Here is an 18,982-nt window from a genome sequence, read left to right as displayed (position 1 = left end):
GGAGACCTATGGGGCACAGTAGCAGGGAGTGCCACAGATGGTGCTCTGCTTCTGCCTGGTGGTGAAGAGGCAGCTCAGTCCAAAGTCATGACTTTGACGTATCCTTCCGTGTCCAAAAGAATGTTCTCTGGCTTCAGGTCCCTATGAAGGATGCCTTTCTTGTGGCAGTAGTGCACTCCATCACAACCTGCCTGAACATACTCCAGACCTCTTCCTCCTCCAAGCCAGCCAACCGCCAGATGTAGCACATCCATTTCCCCGCAAATAACATTATTTTGTTCTTCATTATAACTGAGTAGAAGACCATTGTGTATAGCCCACAATTTTGTAATACATTCATCGGTTGATGGTACCTAGTTTGGTCCCGTAATTTGGCTACTGTGAATTGTGCAGCTAAGAACATTGATATGCATATATTACTGTAATTCTCTGATTTTAGTTCTTTTGGAAAGATACACATGAGTGGCATAACTGGAGACTGACAGACTCTTACATAGTTATGCCTATTGAGCTTTTTATTTTGGGAATGAATACTATCACCTGTGGATACCAAGAGCAACAGCATAGCATTCCTGCTACTGGCCCTCTGATGGATGTAAATCACAGGAATACGGCTTCCTTTCCTAGTCAACTCTAGTTCGACACCCAAAATTGTTGGCAGTGTTCTTCTTCTACTCATACAAGTTGAAATTTGGTACCCAGGGCTTCCTACCATGGCCCAGGTACATTTTGAACTTGTCTGGACTATGCATTTCAATAAACTTGTAGTTAAGTAACTTGTAAATCAATTGCTGACAATATCAGGAGTCAGTTTCTGTAAAGGACTGATGGAGAATTCACTGATCACTTCCCTAAGAATCAGAGACTTGTCAGCCACCCCAAAGAAGGTGGCTCCAGTGGCATGGGGTGAGAGAGACAGTGACCGCCTTTTGTCCAGTGGGGTCTTTTTCATGCCATGGTTCAGGAGGGTCTCTACACTCAAGTCCCTGGCAAACTCCTCTACATCAAAGTCTATGATGTCACAGAACGCCTTTGGGGTCACAGGGTCTGTGCCCCCATTTATATTAGAGATAAGGGTTTTTCTCCTTGTCTTCTGTCCATAAACCCATCAGAGTAATCAGCTGGGTCACTGACCCCTCCACCAAGCTACCATAAGCATGAGAAGAAGGGCTTTGTCACCATGCTCTATGTCACCATGCTCTATTTCAATGAAAAAGTAATAAATGTCACTGAAATCAAATGTGACACATAGCTTCTTTCCTAGCAGTAGTAATCAATGCAGTTGTAGTCCATACATTTAAAGAATGTGTCATCTGGGGAAAGAAACTGTTCATCCAGGTCTTTGGAGCTACATTCATCTATGCCTCCAAAGCAGCATATTGAATACTGACAGAAACTCCCTGATCTTTTTTTCTTTTTACCTAATTAGCTTCTACAGGGTTCATCCAGCCTCCTATTGGTTCTGATCTCTGGTTGACCTTCTCCCATCCATCTTGCCATATTATTCCACCAAGGAGAAGGATTCACTATCCCAGTTATTGTCAAGAGGGCAGGAGGCATGTCCAGATGTTCATAAGCAGAGTTGCTTCCTTTTGAGCACCAGAGCCTGGTCTCCTCGAGTAAACAGGGGAGGATGTGATACATCTGAGCCTTTGGGCATCTTTGTTTTCTAATATCTGTCAATTCTTTAGAGCCACCAACCCTTTGATATCTTTCTTCCCTCTCATTCATTGAAACATACTCCTGGTGGCCACCTATTTTACAAGTTTCTTAATGTAGCAATCCTGAATGTAGCAATCCTAAATTTTTTCGGGGTTGGGATGGGAAGGAAACAGGGATTTAACCCAGGATCATTTTACTTCCAAGCTACTTTCCTTTTTAAAAAAATGTTCTGAAGAAGAACCTTCCTAATTTGCTGAGAGTTTGTCTAAGTTGCACCATTATACCCCACTTCATCAATATATTTAAGCAATTAACTAAAACAAACATTGTTCAACTAATATATAGACTTTAAAGATTACACAGAGTCTTCAGCCATATCTTCTGTGACAGGAACCCCAACCACTTTTCCGGGTTTTTTTCTTTTTTTTTTTAATGAGACAAAATATATAAAGAGGAATTCGAGAACATCCAATTTAAAATTTATGATTCCTAGATGAGAAACGACAACCTGAGATAAAAGTAAGATTGTTGAGAAAAACACAGCTTAATTAACTAATAAAGCCATCCTTCTTTGCTTAAATTGAGAAACAAAGCATGTTGAAGTACTCAGGAGATTATTATACCAAGAAGAGCAATCACTTGTTATTTAGCACTTTGGGCTTGGAAAGGAGAAACATTAGTTATAATAGTCACATTTATATTTGAAGGCCATATTTTAAATTTATTAGGTAATATTGCAGATGACTGCTACTATTTCAATGAAAGCCCATAGAGAAATAGGTCAATATTTTTAATTGTGACATTTAAGAAATTACTGAAGTGGTAAGTTCATAAAACCTTCAGTTGGAAGTAAACCAATTAGTTTCTTTCTTTTCTGCCTATACCAAAAGATCAAGTTCTAATGAATGTAAATATTTAATACTTTTGACCTTTTATCCCTTAAATACTCCCGTCTGAACCTGCATCAGGGAACTATAATATAATTATTGCAAGAAGCAACAAATTGCAGCTCATTCAAATATGGTGCATATTTTAAGGGCTTTAAAAAAGGCAATGTTATTAAATACCTTTATGATTTAAAAGGACAATCCAATTTGATTCTCTCTATGAAAGCATAAAAAATACAAAGAGAAATAGCAAAACACTGGAAACAATTGTCTTGACAATATGCATTGATTTACAAATGTTATTTTAAAAAATTAAAAACAGAATGCTAGACTGGCTTAATAGATATCTTTTGGTTATTAAAAATATTTTTAAACATGTACTTTGAATAAATCATGCTATCAGTTCTTTAAATTCTTCGAAAAGTGAATATAAAACATGTTTAGTCAAAAATCAAAATATATCTATTTTTTACTTGAAATAGGTGATTTTCTGTTTATCTGCTAGTTTTAAAAGGAAAAAAAAAACATGCCTTTACAAGCAATTAAGTTTTCACATATCCAATTTGAAAATCTTTTGTGATTTCTTAAATCCGTCCTAACATTTATTTAATTTTTAAAATTGCATAGATTAGATGGGACTGTCATTATTGATAAATAAGCATTTCAACACTTAACATCTGTCTGATTCCATCATATATGTGACTTTTTAGCAAAACAGGATCTCTACCATCAAGTAAGAATCACACAGAGAAAATCAGAGAGGGCCTCCCTCCTAGGCTTCTGCTCTACCATGTCCTATATTTGATAGGCCAAAGTCTTCTGACGGGAATGTAGCACCCAGAAGCACCTATTTCTAAATGCAAGATCATGAATACCTCATTGTGTTGTGGAGTTTTAAAGAGAAAACAGAAAAAGAATAGCCGCTCTGTTCTCCTGTGCATAATTATTATTCATGTTTGCAAAGAATTACAACCATTGCACATTATGATGGTTAGTTTAATGTGTCAACCTAGCCAGGAAATAGCAACCAGTTATTTCATCAATGTTAACAAGAAAGAAGCTGAAAATTAAGGTGGTCACCCTAGCTGAGTCCTGAAAAGGAGAGAGAGAAGGACGGTAAGGGCTACAGGGGAGAGACTAAGGGCATTTGGGAGAAGTGGCTCTTTGTTCTTGTTAAACGATGGAAGATAAGAATACACATACATTTTCCAGAATTCTGGTTCTGGGTTTAAAAAGAGGGAATTCTGCTAGGCCTGCACAGTAGCACACACCTGTGAGTCCCATTTTTAGGAGGTTGAGACAAGAAGATCATAGGTTTGAGGCTACACTCAGCAATTTAGTGAGACCCTCACCAATTTAGCAAGACCCTCAAAAACTTAGTGAGAATTTGTTCCCAAATAAAATGGGATTGGTGGTATAGCTCAGAGGTAGAATATCCCTGGGTTCAATTCCAGTTCTACAGAAGAAAAAAAAAAAAAAAAAAAAGAGGAAATTTATCCCTTGCCTTTCCTGTCTGCCTATTACCTCTCTATTTTATCAGGAAGTCCATCATTTGCTTCTTAATACTAAGATGTCTGCCTTAGCACTGCAATGCTGGAGTTTCATCTCTATAATTTATTGTATGGTCTGATTTTTCCATCTTGGCTATACATCACTTCAGAGGGCTGGTCCTTTGGGACCTTTTATTAGCATGCACTTAGCAAAATTCAACATGGTTTTAGAAGCTTTTTGTCCTGCCCCATTTATTTTCTTTTCAAAAGCAGAGTCCCATTTAGAAGCATGCTCACTGGGTCTGTTTCAGAGGGGTCTCCAGCTAATGAAGACCGCCTGGTTTGCATCAAGCCATTGACATTTTTCATAATCAGAGATGCATCAGCAAGCCAGATTCATCTTGGAAATCTTACCCTGTCGTTACTCAAGATGTTTTTGTCAAATGCATTTTTGATTGCATTACAGACTTAGCTATTAGAGAGAAAAATGCTTGATAACCAAGTTCCTTTATCTTTATGTGGTAATTCAGAGTATTTTTTTATGCATGGTTGGGATCAGATGCTTTGTTTAAGGAAATTCAAATTACAAATGAAATGGAAGTGATTTAGTGATCCAACTGAACTCTGATTTTATTTTGTAATTTAAAATTTCCTACTGTGATATGCTTTACAAGTGATCTGTTAGATATCTAGTTGTCCAGTTGTAGCAAGAATAGTGTCCACGAGAATAATGATACAGGCAACAGACCCCAGGTGTGTGGAGACTGCAGTATGCTAAGTCTGTCACTAAGCAATTTAGATGCATCCCATAGTCTGCCCTTCTCAAAGGTCCCAAGAGTATACATGAGAGTAGCCCCATTAAATTCATGAAAACACTGGCACAGAGAAGGTAACTTTCTCAGGTCACACAGCACAGGCATAAGGAAAATCCTAGAGTTGGAATTTGAACCTCTCCACTCTGCTGAGGCAGCCCTTTTACCTCCTTCCCTCCTCTGGTAGACAGGTAGTAGAAGATGGAAGAGCTTGCTGTACCCACACATCAGCCACTATCTTGGCTCTTCTCTAGTCTCTGGTCTTACTTTCTTTTACCCATCAATGAATTTCTTTCTTTCCTTTTTACCATTCTGCATTTCATATACCCTTGTGATGGAATCTCTTTAATATATCTTTAATATTTTTTTTCTGTGAAAGACAAGAACAGCTTTCCATAGACTGACAAGTTTAGATCTCAATAAAGGGTATTAAAAGAAACAGTTTCTGAATTGGCAATCATCTAAGCTAGATTTCGTATTTTTATTCATAGAGATGTATAATTTATCACTAGTTACAAGTCAGCTTAAGAATTCGAATTGCTCGGCACTTATACTGTTTTCTTTCAGCAGATTTGCTAAGCTACTTTGCTATTAATAGAAAATTTTGTTAGTATGTGTTCTTTATACTACAGTGTTCAGCTCACTTAATAATTTATCAGTATTGGTTCATTACTTGTGACATATGTATCATAATAATGTAAGGTGTTATTAATCAGAAAATCTGGGTATGAGACATATGGGGAACATTCTGTATATCTAAATTTTTTTAAACCTGAAATTATTCTAAAATAAAAAGTTTACATTAATATGGAACAGCTGATGTCCTATAGATAAAAGTTTTTAATCATTGGGTTGAAAGGTAATTTCATGTTTAGTTTTTTTAATTTTATTTAGTTTTATTTTAAACATTTCACTTTTAGTTTTAGTTTATTTTATTTTAAAAACTGCCAATCTATCTTCCAAAATAGTTGTATCATTTAGCACCCAAAGGAATGAAATTTCCTGTCATTCTGCATCATTGACAGCATTTGATATTGTCAAGTTTAGAGATTTTAGTGATTTATATACATAATAAAATCTCCGTATTGTTTTAATTTGCATTTTCCCCATCACAAATGATAATAACATTGCTTTTGGTGCTTATCTAACTCCTATATATCTTCCTTGCTGAGGCGTCAATTGGGGCAGCTCATCCATTTTTTAAAATTAGTTGTTTTTTGTCGTATCATTGACTTTTAAGAGTACCTTGTATATTATGGATTGAAGTACTTCATCAGATTTGTAATTCACAAATATTTTCTTCTGTCCTATGGCTTGTCTTCATTTTCTTAACATTTTCTTTCACAGAGCAAACGTTTTTATTTGAATACTAAGCTCAGCCATTTTTCTCCTTGATGTGCCATGTTTTTGGTTGTTTTATTTTTAAAGTTCTACTTCAATGAGCTAAAATCTTATTTTTTAATATCAGAATGGATGATTCTTAAAGGCAGGGAAATTTTGTTTCCTTTATTCTGTATTGTTAGCACTAATGTGTGGCAAAGGCTTAAAATTATTTGTTGAATTAATTGGTCAACTCATGGACATGGAGTTCTTTCAGTTCTCAGTGTCATACTAAATACAAACAATAATACTACAAATCGCTAACAATGATTTTGAGGCAATCTATGCAGAGTGTCTTACTAATGGAGTGGCAATCAATAAGCAAGAACAATTGTTGTCATTACTCATGCTGAAAGATCCTTGCATTTTCAAAAACCAAGAGCTTCAGAAGAGAGGTCAGAGGGAGAAATAGTCTGCTATTATCTCCCAACCTCCTACATCAAGGGCTCTGTGTTGACCTGGGATAACTCCTGAGCCCTCAACTAATACAACCTTGGCACACAAATATGTTTTATTTAACAAAATATTCAACAGTTAAAATGACTGCAAATGTTAAATTTTGCATTAAGATGAATCTGAAGGTGTATGGCATTTTCATTTATGTATCTTCATGATATTTTTATATCAAACCTCTGTTTATCTTTTTGTCATTGTACCTCTAGAGGTTTTTAAATTTTGTGTTAATTTTATACTTCTGCTGTTAAAAAGTAACTTCTTACCAGTAACTTAGTGAGATCCTGTTCTGAAATAAAAAATAAAATAGACCTGGGAGTATAGCTCAGAAAGTTAGTCTCATTCCTTGACAAAATTCCTTAAATTTCTTGTTTGTTTTTTTCTTTTTTTTCTATTATGTTTTTCTTCTTTCTTTCTTTCTTTCTTTCTTTCTTTCTTTCTTTCTTTCTTTCTTTCTTTCTAGTTCTGGGGATGGACCCAGAATGTTGCATATGGTAAGTATGTATTCCATCACTAAGCTACAACCCCCATCCTGAAATCACCCTTCACCAATTAAAAATATTCATAAAGATGAATCAAGCTTGGGCCACTACTGATTCCCAAGCTTTAGAAGCAAAATATTCACTTGAGATATTATCTAGAAGTTAAACATTATAGGGTCACCCAAGATACACTCGCTCTGGGATTGTACTTAGGCTTATAAATTTAAATTTTTATAGACATCTCCTATTGTCATCCCAGAAATTTTGAGCCAGATTGTCTATAACTTTACCCTGAGACACACTTGTAAAAAAAAAAAAAAAAAAAAGCTTCTATAACTGGGTGTGATGGTATACATCTGTAATCCCAGTACTAGGGAGGCTGAGACAGGAGCATCACAGGTTTAAGACCAGGTTCACAGCCAGGCATGATGTCACACACTTATAACCCATTACTTGGGAGGCTGAGACAAAAAGATTGCAGATTTGTGGCCAGCCTCAGCAACTTATTGAGGCCATCTGCAACTTAATGAGATTCTGTTTCCAAATAAAAGAACAAAATAGGTCTAAGGGTATAGCTTGGAGGTAGAATGTCCCTGAGTTCCACCCTCAGTAACGAGAGAGAGAGAGAGAGAGAGAGAGAGAGAGAGAGAGAGAGAGAGAGAGAGAGAGAGAGAAAGCCTCAGCAACTTAGTGAGATCTTATTTCAAAATAAAAAATAAAATAGGCCTGGGGGTATAGCTCAGAGGTAGAAAATCCCTGGGTTCAATTCCCAGTACCTCCCCCTCTCCCCCCCACACACAGCTTCTATAAAGGGGAAGAAGTATCATGGGATGGACATCATAAGATCACAGCTCAACTATGCTTCTTGATTGAAGGAAAAGATGCCCACCATTTCAACTTCAAGGTCTGGCCTTGTTGGATCTTGTGCACATATACTTTATTATAACAGAATTGGCCTCCTGGACTTACAGGTTCTACACCTGAGGACTCAACCTACCATCAATCAAAAATATTTAGAAAAATACTGCATCTGCACTGAATAGGTATTGACATTTTTAGTTTTTCATTATTCTCTAAATGATACAATATATTTACATATGATTTATATTAGGTCTTATAAGCAATTTAGATTTAAATAATGTAGGAGGATGTATATGTTATATACAAATACAATAATCATCCATGGATAATGGTATACACAGGGAGATCTGGAACCAATTCCTTACAGATACCCACAACCAACTCTACTAGAATAGTATCATTTAAAACAGTAATGGATCTACAAGCTTTAAAGTCCAGCTTCAAAGAAGTGAGATCCCTTAGAGAAAAACTCTTTCCTTCTGCGACTTAGATTTTCTTTCAATGGAGACCTCCCTCCCCATTCATATAAGAAGGAAAAACTCAAACCCACATCCAACAGGAGCCAACACTAGGACATGGCATGCCCCATCCACACAAGGTTTGGACATGTAGATGGAGAGGGTCAGCACACAGAAGAGCTGGAAGCCCAGTGGCTCTTCAAGACACAAGTGTTTACTGAATGGAGAGTAAAGGCACGAGAAGGAATGTTTGAGAAAATGGATGCACAGCAGAGTAGCAGCATCCTTGCAATACCCTCAGCTGCCCTGTGAGATGCTGGCCCCAGTAAGGAAGTACAGCAGGAGACAGGACACTTCCTCCTTACCTCCTCTCAGGGTGCTGCATTTTATATGTAAGAGACAGCTGGAGAACTAGGGAAGGACTGTATGAGGATGGGACCTTCTTGGTCATGGTAGTAGTCTGTAAAGAGCCTTCAGCTCCATTTGGTAGGGAGTGAAGTTTCTGTTGGACCAATTTATTGCAACAGCACCAGCAAAGGAGGTGAGGAAGGAGAGAGCCACCAGGTCATCCGGAGGCAAAATGCATCTCTTCTCAGAGATCTGAAGGCCACCTTTGTATTTTCCTCTCTATTCCCAGTCTTGCTTTTTCTGACTTAATTATGACATTGGTCATAGTTAATTCAATACATACTAATTAGGTAAACATAAAATAACAAAACTGTTCAATGTCACCTTAGCAATTGTTATTGAAAGTTGGTCAAACCCGACAAAAGCCTGCATGAGCACTAAATGTTTGGCTTAGCCACCACTCTAATAAAGAACATATTTCTATGAAGAAACCACCTCTTTCATCCGCAACTTTTTTTCAGTTTGCTCCAGGAGTTCCTCTTTAGTTGGATTTAGGGTCAAGGATATCTTATTTACAGCCGGGATGGACATATCTCAAAGACAGGGCTGTCTTAAATGTTTCGAATTGCTACTGCCCAGAGAGAGGGCAGTCGATCAGAAAATGCTAAGATGTTCATTAAAGGTAGGAAATGCCTGCAACATCTTCATGGCTTAAGAGGGTGCAGATATATAATAATGTGATGATAGAGGAGAATCTCTGAGGATATACTGTAAATCTCATGCAAAGGAGCCTGATTCTGTTACACCGTTAAGTAGATCTGTGTACTGAGCAAACAGAAGAACATTTTATCATTCAAAGCACAGTCTTTGGATCTATTTCAAATGTAAGAAGATTCCTGACTACAAGATATGAGCATCAAATTTTTAGCAGATGCTATTGCATACCAAATAAACAAATAAAAATTCTCAGACAATTAAGCCTGTTGCAAATTGGTATTTGTAGCTACATGTGCAATAAAGGAGTAATAGCCAGTTGTGTTTCAATTAATAAAGGCCTTTAAGAAAAGATGAGAGGCCACAGAGATACCAGAAATAGGCAAAAACTATAAAGCATCTCCAGCAGTGGTCAAATATCACATATCCAATGGTCCATTAAGGCAACCTCCATTTTTTTTCAGTCATTGGGATCACTTCATCCAATGTACTTTGGCCTAGTCTTTTGCATAAAACATTATGAGAAGCCAGGCGTGGTGGCACACGCTTGTAATCCCTGAGCTTGGGAGGCTGAGACAGGAGGATCTTGCAGGTTCGAAGCTAGCCTTAGATGGCTTAAGAGACTCTGTTTCCAAATAAAAACAATATAAAAAATAAGTTTGGGAGTGTAGCCCAGAGGTAGAAGGTCCCTGGGTTCCATCCCCAGTACCATCACACACATACACATACAAAAAAAAAAAAAAACATTATGAGGATATATCTCCTTCCTTCTTTTCTATATATAAAAATATCCCTCTGCATCATGTCATGAAAACACTTTGAGCCTTTTCCTTTAGTATGTACAGTTGAGGTTTCCTCTCTTCATACATGTACAAAAATTGGAATGCAAAAAATATAAGCAAGAAAACAATGTGTGTTCTCTCTTTGCTCTTAATGTCCTTCTATTTCTCTTATATTTTTCTCCCATTCCATGACAACTCTCTGAAATGTGTGTTAAGTACTTACTATGAGCCAAGCATTGCACCAGGCTCTAGAAATACACAGGCTAATAACACCTTAGGTAAGGTCCACCTCCCTTTGCCCTGTTCTTTCAGAAGCTATTCCTTCTTTTGAACTATTCCCTTTATGTGTTTGTGTGTGTGTGTGTGTGTGTGTGTGTGTGTGTGTGTGTATGTGTGTGTGTGTGTAATTGAGGATTGAACCTAAGAGCATTTTACCTTTTAGCTATACATCCAGCCCTATTTTTTCCTATTTTTTAAAATACTGTCACTTTTTTGTAGAGGGTGTCACTAAGTTACCGAGGCTGGCTTTGAACCTGTGATTATCTTGTCTTAACTTTCTAATTATAGGAGTATGCCACAACATCCAAAAAGAAAATGCATTTTAAATGGAGTTATTGACTCCTTTATAGCAAAATCCAAGGTCATTCCTCACTATTCATCTTCTGCAGTATCAGAAGAATTGGTCATGAGTATCAACAACATTCCAGAGTGTAGATTAATCTATCTCATTCACTAAATATCTTGTTTCCTTGTATTTCAAGATTCTGTACTGTCTTTGTTCTCTGGTCACGTTGCAGGGCATGCTTTCCCTCTCTAGTTTACTTCTACCCCTTTTTCTAATTTAGACTTGGCCTTTCTTCTAAAACTACACCTACATCCTTCTACTCTTCTTTATCTATTGGCACATACTCAAAGAAAGCTCTGCCTCTGAGAGCTGCATTTATCAACTTCAAAGAATTCCAAATTTATCTGTTTCACCAAAGTTCCATTCCCAGGGCATCATTATCTGCCAGACAAACCTCCTCATTCATCAATGTTTAAAGTCAAACTGGTCCTCTCCTCTCCTCTCCACCCTTGTTACCCATTAAGATTTCCCAATCATAGTGTCTTTAGCCAAAAACACAAATATTGACCTTTTGCTCTTCTCTTCAAGAAATTAAATAATCCTTTATTTATCTATGTATTTATTTATTTGCAGTGAATTTTGCACTATTTTCTTGTTTCTGTTCCTATCGCCACCACCCCAAATCCTGGATTCTCAGATTTCTGAGTTGTATTTTTTTTTTTCATAATGTATCACACCTGAACAACCTGTCTGAGACCAATCTTTTTCTTATTTAGTCTTCCTTTCACAAAGTTGCCACATTAACCTTTCTAGACTATCACTTAAATAGAAAGCAAAGAGCTAAGTCATTAGATTATTTATATCCTTTCTCCTTCCTCCCTTTTTTCCAACATGGTGTCTATACTCAGCCTAGTAACTAAACTTTCTGGATCTGATCTCTTCTTATTGCCTTAGAAGATTTTTAATTATGCCCACATGTAAAACTTCTCATTAAATAAGAACTTCTCTATCCATCCTCCAATATCACTATCATTCTTATCTCTATTCCTTCAAAAATCACTTAAAATGCTTATTCCACTATTCTTACAAATTAATGCTCAATTAATGCTCAGCTTTATAATCTCTTCTTATTAAATTCATCTATATATCAATAAAATCCTATGCATTCATGTATAATGCAGAAAGAATTTGCAGTCTAGAAAGATCTTGGTGGTAAATACTGAAAATAGTTTTGGTATTCTCTGCCCCAAGCTTCCCTTGGCTCACAGATTCAAGATAAAGACACAATTGGAGTAAACCCCTTTGCAGTCCTCAATTTCAAGAAGCTTTTCTATAGATGGTTCATAGCTACATAACTAATCCACTCATAGTGTGCTGAGACTACCACAGAGACATTCAGTCTTCTTCAGAAAGACCACTAGAGGCTGACTCAGCTCTCTAGCATCCTGCTCGGAAGGGAAGAAAATAGTTCTTTAATAGCAAAGGGAGATAGCTCAAAGGTAGTGTGGCACCCTGCCCAGTAATCGTAAAGGAGGAAAGGATAAATACCAATTATCAAAAGGAATGGAGAAATGAGATTTAAAATAAAGAGGCAATTGGGAAGGCAAATGCATGATAGCTTAGAATCTAAGAACTCTATGATTATACCTTCCCTGCTACAGTATAGTTCAGATCTGACCTCCCATGGGGGAGTAGGGTTGGTACATGGAAGCCAGTTTGGACTAGGATTCCTGGGAGGGGAATGGGTAGCACTCACCCAGGCTACTAAAGCCTACAATGGCCAGAATCAGCATCTGACAGGATCCCAGAGCTACTAGCCAGATCATGGTGGCCTTGAAGAAGCTCCAAGAACCAGGGTGGAGTTAGTACAATAGCAATGGACAGACCCACAATCAAAAGAATCAAGCTCACCCCACCATTTACTTACACAGTTTTCTGTAAATCTCTCTGCAGGTCTCTCTCCCTCTTTTTCTCTCTTGAGCTGGCCCACATTCTCTGAATATGTCTTCACTCAAATAAACCTATCTTCATCTCTACTCTTGAAAATTTGTTTCCAGCCTGCATTCATGGCATGACTGGCAGTACAAATTAAAAAGTAATGAATTACATCAAGAAATTTTAATTTATAGTTAATATACGTAACCTTGGTAAAACAAAACACATGCTATAGAGTAAACATACCAATTATTTGTGTTTGAAAAGTGAATGAACTGAGGCTGAAAGTGGTTAAATGATTTAGCTTAAATCATCTAGCTGTTTGCCGAAGTGAAATTAGAATTTGGAATATTAATTAAGTCTGAAAAGCTTTACTGATTTCCTAAGAAAGCCTACTTCCAATGCTTGCTTTGTACTAGACCATCAAGATAGGTGCTTTAGTAATAGAAAAATACATTAAAAACATTGTTCCTACCCTGAGGAAGTCTAAGCATAATTTAGGAAGCTAATATACACATATTAAATTACTTTAGTTATTATAAAACAGACACACATATACACTCATGAGCAGACATCCCATCTCTACTCAAGTCTATTCCATCAGACTTACAAGTTTTTAATACAAAAATATCTCTTTTGAAAGTGTATTTTACCTACATGTTTTGTTTTTTTTTTTTTAATGTAAATGCCTTCCTTCATGGGCTTAATGACTTTTTTTGCAGATTATAACTTGAAAGTACAGAAAATATTCTATTGAAATATTCTAAGGTAAAAATACAGTCACCATTCAAACAAAACACATTAAATATCTGGCTCAGATCCTAGTTTTAAAAGAGATAATATATTTTTAAGTGATAAAAATTTAAACAGCACTAAATTTAACCATGTGAGATATAATAATAAGACAGCTAAAGACATAATTTTATATATAACTTTGCCAGATTAAGAAATTATACCATGAGTTTTATGAAACTTCCAGAGAAGATAATAAATGGTTTTATATTAAAAATCTGAAAACAGACTTGTAAAATGTTAAAACTCCTGGTATTTGCTCATGGTGAAAATATAAAAAAGTGACAGCAATTTTTGATAATTTGATTAAGGAAAAAACATAAACAAATTCAGGGGTAGAGTACTTTTCTAGCATATACAAAGCCTTGGAATTGGTCCCCAACATTGCAAAAAGAAAAAAGGGAGAAAGAATAAATTATACTAAAACTAATGGATTCATATAAGCTATTTATGGGCATTAAAAAAGTATTCCAAAGAAGGCTATCATTTCTGAATTTTAATATTTTCATAATTTCTGAAAATAATATTTTATATTAGCAAATATATTTATATAATATGAGGAAAAATACTGGGTTTTAAAATGTCCAACAACTAAATACCTAATGCCTTACTCCACACCGCTTTCTCTCAAGTAACTTCTCCCCTACTTCTTTCTGAAAAACAACTCGGCTCTCTCTTATGAATAAAATCTAAGTAATGGAAAAACAGAACACTGAGTTAAAGCCAGATAGACTAAGATGATTACATGATAAAGGGCTGAGCTACAGAAGAGGGAGAAAGGAGATAAGGGACTCTGTGGGCACAGTACTGGAACAAAAGATGGACTTTTTGTCAGGCAGGAGAGGCGCATCCAAGCGTGAAAACCACTAAAGGCTTTTCTAGTTATAGATTTGTTATTTTTCATACTATAACAATGTTTCCTTGAATTTGACACCATTCAGAAAAAGGTATATAAGGCAGTGGACCTTTATACAGGCTACACATAGTACTCATTTCTGAAGCATCCTTTTGCTATAACAATAACGTAGAGGAAGCTTAAAACATACTCCAGAAGAGCATCCATGGTAAGTTGCCCTCAGTTAGCATCTTTAGAAACTTCTTACTGTAAAACCTCTAGGAAGGTTTGGTTGAAAACTACACTTGTTACTATATTATAACCACAAAACACCGTTTCATATATGCATCAAGAAAATGAAAAAATTAATTTCTAAAAAAATTGTGAAAATTAAATTTCAAGTTAAAAAGCACAGAACGAGAAAAAAACCTAAGAGGCTGTTGAAGAAACTGAATGAGGAAATGTATCACCAAAAAGACAAAAGCTTTTGAAAATGAGGCCGACTGACCAATCAAAACACCCTCCCTATAGATATGTTCAGTATCTCGATTGCAGTGATAATTTCATTGACAAACACAGTTGTCAAAACTTTTCAAAGTTTACATTTTAAATGCATGCAATTTATTGTTGGCCAACATAATAAAATAGTGACAGCGTAAGGAATAAAGGAAGGAAGGGAGGAAGGACAGTATCAAAACAGCCATCCAGGCTCCAAATGCATGAAAATAGATGCCCTTCTGCAATTCTGGGGTAATATTCAAAGGGAACATCAATTTTCAAACTTGTAAGTCTTCATGTTGCATATATATATATATATATATATATATATATATATATATATATATATACACACACACACACACACACACACACATACACACACACAAATATACTCTGTTCACATTATATGAAATACGGAAAAATTAACCTTTCAAATTAAAGCAACAATTTTAACTTAGTGAAATTAGCTTTTCAGGGGGCTATTGTTTGGAGTACAACCTCAAAGTTCATGTGTTAGGCAACACAGCAATGTTCACAAGAGAAAAGATTGAATCTTGAGGGTCTGACCTCATCAGTGGATTGAACCATTTATTGGATTAATAATTTAAATGGACTACTTGAAGGTGGTGAAAAGTATAAGCAGGTGGTTCATGGGTGGAGGAATTAGGTGACAGGGAGCATGGTCTTGGGGACTATACCCCTAGGTACTTCTCTCTCCTCTCTCTTCTCTCTTCTCTCTTCTCTCTTCTCTCTTCCCTCTCTCTCTCTCTCTCTCTCTCTCTCTCTCTCTCTCTCTCTCTCTCTCTCTCTCTCCTCTATCTCTCTTTTGCTCTCTCACTCTCTCTGTCTCTGTCTCTCTCTCTTTCTCTTCCTCTCCACAACTCAGGCCCAGAGCAATGGAGCCAGCCTACCATGGATGAAGACTTCTGACACCATGTGCCAAAATAAGTTTTTCCTTCTCTAAGTTGTTAGGTATTTTGCTACTAGTAGAAAAAAAGAAAAGAAATGAAAAGGAATGAAAAGAAAAGAAAAGCTGACCAATACATCTACTAAAAAAATGATGGGGAAAATTGCAACATGAAAAGGAAGGAATGCTGTTATCTCAGGTAGTATATATTTAGTTATGAACTGGTAACATGGTAGGGTTGCAAAAAGAGTGAGACAGACTATTTATTTATTCATTCATGATTTAATGAGACATTCTGAGGGCTAGATACTACAAATAAATGATCAGTAAGATACATGATAGAGTCACTGACTTCATTCATTCATAGTGTGGCATGGAAGAAGGTCAGCTTCGAAGTATTTAATTACTGATAAAAAGTGACAAGGAAAAGAGTCATGAAAAAATATGACAGGAGTGTCAAAGAAAGTTTCCCTGAGAAGGTGTTCTTTGATCTGGTGTGAGCTCAATGAGTCATCGTTGACTGAAAGGGAAAATCCTGAGGCAGGTAAAACATGGTGCTGTTGAATAACGAAGACAGGACATAGTCTAGTAAACTCATAATCAGGAATTAAAAATAAGGGGATTTATAAAAGAGTCCATTTGGAAAAAATAGGCATCAACAATTATGGCACCAGAATCTCCACAATGTAAAAGTGGTTAGCATGCCTTGTGTCAACTGAGATAGGACATACAGAAGGCAGGCTATGCTCTGAATTAGGTATCCAATTTTGATACCATGGTTCTAGAACTTTCAGCTAAGAATGCAGTGTAAAACTAAAATTAAATTGAAAACTCTTCATGTCAAAGGCACAATTAACTAATTGAAAAAGCAACTTGAAGCTTGGAAAAAATATTTACCAGACTCCATCTGAGAAAACATTCATATCTAGGATAAACAGAGAAACATATAACTCAAAAACAAAAACAAATAACCTGATTTAAAAGTTGCCAATGGAATTGAGTAGACATTTCTCTAAACAAAATATCTGAATAGCTAACAAGCAAATGAAAAGGTGATCAGCATAATTAATCATTATAGAGCTGTAAATTAAATTCACCTTGAGATATTATCTTATACCAATTATGTGGCTATTGTGCAAAAAGAAGAAAAATAAAACAAGTTTTGGCAAGGATGTGGAGAAACTGGAATACTTTTTCACTGGCAATAAGAGTGTAAGATGACGCACCCACTTTCAAAAAAAGCATCAAAAGTCCTCAATAAATTTAAAATGTTAGCCATATAATCCAGTACTACCACTTGTGAGTATACATTAAAAAGAATTAAAAGATGGGAATAAAAGATATTTATACATCTATGTTCATAGCAAAACAGTTGAAGCAACCCAAAGGCCCATGGACAGATGAATGAATAAACGAAAATACAACACACACAGACAGTGGAATATCATTCATCCAATATATGGAAGACACGTCCTACAACATGTATGGTGGACTTTAAAGACTTAAGACCAGGTAAAATAAGTCAGACCTGAAAAGGCTTATGGTGTAGCATTCCACTTCTATGAAGTGTGAATAGTAGTCAAACTCATAGAAGAAGAAGGTACAGCGGTTTTTGTTGGGAACTTTGGGAAGGGGGACGTGGGGAGGTATTCAGTTGATATGAGGTTTGAGCTATGCATGAGGAAAACATTCTGGAGACTGGTTTCTCAAAGATCTGAATATATTTAACACTACTGAACTGTAAACTTAAAAATAAAGATAGTAAATTTTACATTGTGTTTATTTTACCACAAATAAAAGCTTTCAGACGTTGAGGAAACACTGTGATAGCAAGCTATCTTGCTAGATGTGTGAGGAAAGCTGTGAACTGAAAATACAAATTTGGGTACTGTAGAGAACAACAATGATGTTCTTATATAGCTTTACATTCTTCTCCCCCATCGGCCTTAAAATCCTGGGTTTTTAGTAATTCTGCAAGAATGAAGTTTTCTCCATCCTTGCCTACTAAAACCTGAATTTGTCATTGGGTCTATGTTCATCTACCAAGGGACAACAACAAAAACATTTTGAAGCAACAACAGTCATGGAGTGTTTATCATTGGGCTATACTGCAGCAACAACAACAACAACAAAAAAAAATGTATGTGCAGGCACCTAATTCCAGCCAACATTAAAAATGGCAAGTTCATAGAAAGAGGAAAAAAAATCAAACAACCCCTTTGTGTAACTATCCAATGATCCTGAAGAAAAATCCATGATGTCTTTATCAATATACATCCCTTGTGATCACCATCATTCTGCCTACCTTGTTTGCGTACATCCTCTACGGCAGCCACCAGCTCCTCCTTGAGGTCTTGACTCTCCTTAGCAATCTGTTCGCCCTTTTCCAGGAAGTTCTGTGTGGCTTGCTCTACAGATGCAGCCAGTACATGGGCTTTCTTTGACCTCCCTTTCTTTTTCCCAGATGGGCCTTTGTTGCTTGTGTTGACAAGTGTCGTCACCTTAAATAGAGAAGGAAAGCCGTAAAACGACTCTGCCAGAGTGTTGAGAAACAGCATTTCGGTCCCAATTTACAATAGCCAAATTATAGAACCCACCCAGGCGTCCATCAACAGACGAATGGATCACAAGGTTAATGGATGTACACACAATGGAATTCGACTCAGCAATAAAGAAGAACAATTAATTTTATGTCATTTGCAGGTAAATGGATGGACCTGGAAAACACTAGGTTAAGTGCAATGAGCCAATCGCAGAAGGTGAAGGCTCATGTTTTCTCTCATATGTGAAAGTTACAGAGTAATCATGACATTAGAGAGACTTGAAACGCTGGAAGAGAAATTCCAGTGGGCAAAGCAGGAGATCTAGGGAAGGCAGGGGTGGGGGAGAGGGAGTAGGAGAGGGAGAATCAGTGAAGGAATAACTTCTGTTGACATTATTTACATATGTGAAAATACCAGTGGCAATCTTAATATCCTGTATGGGGAAGGGGGGAGTGGAGATGAAACTGGAAGAAAAGCTTACCAAGTACTTTTTACATGGATGTCACCATCACTATAAACCACATTATAATTGTGACTATAAGGCACCAATACAATATTTAAAAAAAGAAATGCCA

At 36.4% G+C, this 18,982-nt stretch overlaps 1 protein-coding gene across 4 annotated transcripts in view; it reads right to left on the bottom strand.

Annotated features, from left to right (window-relative positions):
- Positions 1-18,982, bottom strand: part of CTNNA2 (catenin alpha 2) — a gene marked incomplete at both ends in the record, with an annotated part of 1,014,669 nt that overhangs the window by 904,621 nt on the left and 91,066 nt on the right. For all 4 annotated transcript variants that reach the window (XM_080711157.1, XM_080711158.1, XM_080711159.1 and 1 more), the window contains one exon: positions 18,170-18,365. In XM_080711157.1, coding sequence (XP_080567283.1) covers positions 18,170-18,365 — 196 coding nt within the window. The remainder of the gene's footprint in view (positions 1-18,169; positions 18,366-18,982) is intronic.

Source organism: Muscardinus avellanarius (genome assembly GCF_963383645.1).
Source record: "Muscardinus avellanarius genome assembly, chromosome: 15".
In the NCBI taxonomy this organism is placed as follows: domain Eukaryota; kingdom Metazoa; phylum Chordata; class Mammalia; order Rodentia; family Gliridae; genus Muscardinus; species Muscardinus avellanarius.
This window is presented reverse-complemented; position numbering and strand designations above follow the sequence as displayed.